General features: G+C 25.3%; 1 protein-coding gene across 1 annotated transcript; it reads left to right on the top strand.

The window, feature by feature from the left end:
• The first annotated feature begins 1,463 nt into the window (after positions 1 to 1,463).
• On the top strand, positions 1,464 to 1,972 carry LOC145074330 (uncharacterized). The gene is made up of 2 exons (XM_079020730.1): positions 1,464 to 1,527; positions 1,632 to 1,972. The coding sequence occupies exons 1-2, from the start codon at positions 1,483 to 1,485 to the stop codon at positions 1,866 to 1,868; spliced, it is 282 nt and encodes a 93-aa protein (XP_078876856.1). The 5' UTR covers positions 1,464 to 1,482; the 3' UTR covers positions 1,869 to 1,972.
• Positions 1,973 to 2,696: the final 724 nt, after the last annotated feature.

The following is a 2,696-nucleotide window of genomic DNA, read 5'->3' as shown; positions in this document are numbered from 1 at the left end:
AATTACATTAACTTTAACCACTAAATAAATGGTCTCTCCAATGGTTAACCTTTTCCACTAGCTTTTTCTTTAAATTTAACTAATCTATCCTTATTTATTTAAAATGTTATATATAACTCTCTCCATTTAGTTAGTTGTTTTTAAACACACATTGTTGTAAACACATTTTTATAATACCTCTAAAAGTTCCTAAGATGTCACAAAATATTTGATAGATAAATTAAATAAAGTGACAAATCAAATTAACTACTAAATAAATAAATAAATTGAAAACTAAAATATAATAAAGGAGTAAATTAAAATATAATTAGAAGATGAGGAAGAAAATATACAAAAAATTAAACTATATTGACCATTTAATATATATTGAATGGTCAATAAAAATAAGCAAAAAAATAATGTATTCCAATGGAAATAAGTGATCATTTATAAAAAATCAATAATAATAAGTTATAAAAAAAGCTCACATCGAAGATGCTCTTATAATATGTTTGTTTATTTCTTCACTTGGTATTACAATACCGTGAGGCGACATCATGTGAGGTGACAAATATTTGGTGTAATAATATCCTTTAGCTAGTTACCCACACTCACTAGTCTTATAAGTCTATAATTATTATAATAGTTTTATATAAAATGATTTATCATATAAATTTATATGGATAATGAAAAAAATAGTGAATTATGTATTTTAATGAAGAAGTACTTATCATTGACATCAGTGAATTATAACAATTAAAAAGTGTAATTAGTTTTGAAATTAAATGATATTTAAGGTATTATATTCATTAAAAAATATCATACACTTTATTAAATTTCTTGCTTTCAAACACTCATTAAAAGTTAATGTTTTTTTTAAAACGACAGAATTTTATTATTAAAATCACTGCCAATCAAACATAAGACAGCTTAAAAAAACAAAATAACAATTACAAGATATAAAATAAAATGGAAAGCAAATCCAATTTTTCCAATTACATACCAAAATGACTATTATATTTAACCCAATTGAAAATAGTTGTGATGAGGTGTCCACCATAAAAATTAATGTTCATTCGTAAAAGTTAATATTCCAACATATATATTGTATGAAAAATATACTTTACAACAATATAATAAACATATTATATATAATGATATAAAAAAATGAATTTGAGAAGAATATATGTTATATACTATATGCTACATGTCAAATTAAAACAAATTTATATAATTATCTAAACAAAAATAAAATAATCTCAATAATATATTTAAATTTATAACGAGTATTAAAAAATCATTTTAAACAGCTAATTTAATTATAAAAAAAGCAAAAAAATAAAATAAAATAATATTGAGTTGGTGCACTTTGCTATGTTAATATAATAGGTTTAAATAACGTGGGTCCCACTAGCTTTTATAGCCTAGCCAAATTACACCATCTATAAATGCCAATATATAATTACTTATTTTACTCGCTAAAACCTTCAACTACCTAAAAACATGAGATCTCTTTCGACCGGTTTGTTTTTCTTCTCCCTTATTCTAGTAAGAGTTCATTCATTTTCATGTTCATGTAGAGTGCAATTTTATTCAAAATTCTTGAATTTTTCCAATTTTCTGTAACTATTTTTCTGGTTTTTGGTGTTTAGCTAGCAAGTCTCCATGATGCAAGAGAAGGCCCTAAAGAATACTGGAGAAGTGTAATGAAAGATGAACCCATGCCAAAGGCGATTCAAGATGTTCTTATTCAAGATTCAGCTCGATCAAATAATAACAAAGATCGGTTCACAAGGAATTTTGATACAAAACCTAATCTTATAATTTATCACTCTCATGTGATCTACAATCAAAAAGATCATGAGTTAGCTTCTTCTAAGATGAACTAAATCGTTTGTTTAAGAATTCAGTGGTGATATTTCTTTCGTGAATGCAAATAAAGTCTGGGCTAAACATTTTTGGTGTGCTAAAACAAAATATTTCGTCTCATAAATTTATCTTTTATCAACTTAAAATAGATTTGTAATGATTATTTATTTTTTGTGATATTGATTTTGTTGTTTTCATATTATTTATTGCACCTTCTAGTTTTATAATTAATCTTGCCTTAGAAAACGAATGCATTCCTATCATCCTTTGTACATATTACAAAATAAATAATTTAAATTTGACTTTGATTTATGACTAGATTATGACCCGCGTTAAACGCGGGGAACGCATAAATAAAATATAAATGTATATAGATATTGCAGAATAATTATAAAAAAATCAGGGTTATTGATATTATTAAAATGTGTATAAAATACACTGAGGTTGGTAAATATATATAGTCGTTGAAGGACCTCTTTGTAAATAACATTTTTTGTTTTATTAGTTGAACCTCTTTGTAGACAACATTTTTTGTTTTATTAGTTGAACGACTTTCATCGCCACAAAGTACTTTCAAACATTTTTTACTTGTGACACCGGAAACAGCTACATATAGTTAACTATGCGCAAAAACGGGTCTACGCAAGTATAATCCAACGTTTGATAATGTACTTTCAAAACACATTGTTATTTTATGGTTATATTGCGAAATAGAATTGTTTATTTTAAAAAATAGCAACTTATTTATGTTTATTTGAAATGAACCACGTAACCCCCCCCCCCCCCCCCCCCACACACACACACACACATACAATATTAAATATAAAAAAACTCTAACAAAGAAATAT

The sequence above is a fragment of the Lactuca serriola genome, chromosome 9 (genome assembly GCF_051521515.1).
Source record: "Lactuca serriola cultivar US96UC23 chromosome 9, Lser_US96UC23_V15, whole genome shotgun sequence".
Lineage (NCBI taxonomy): Eukaryota > Viridiplantae > Streptophyta > Magnoliopsida > Asterales > Asteraceae > Lactuca > Lactuca serriola.
The sequence above is the reverse complement of the archived record's forward strand: the minus strand, read 5'-3'. Positions and strand labels throughout refer to the sequence as shown.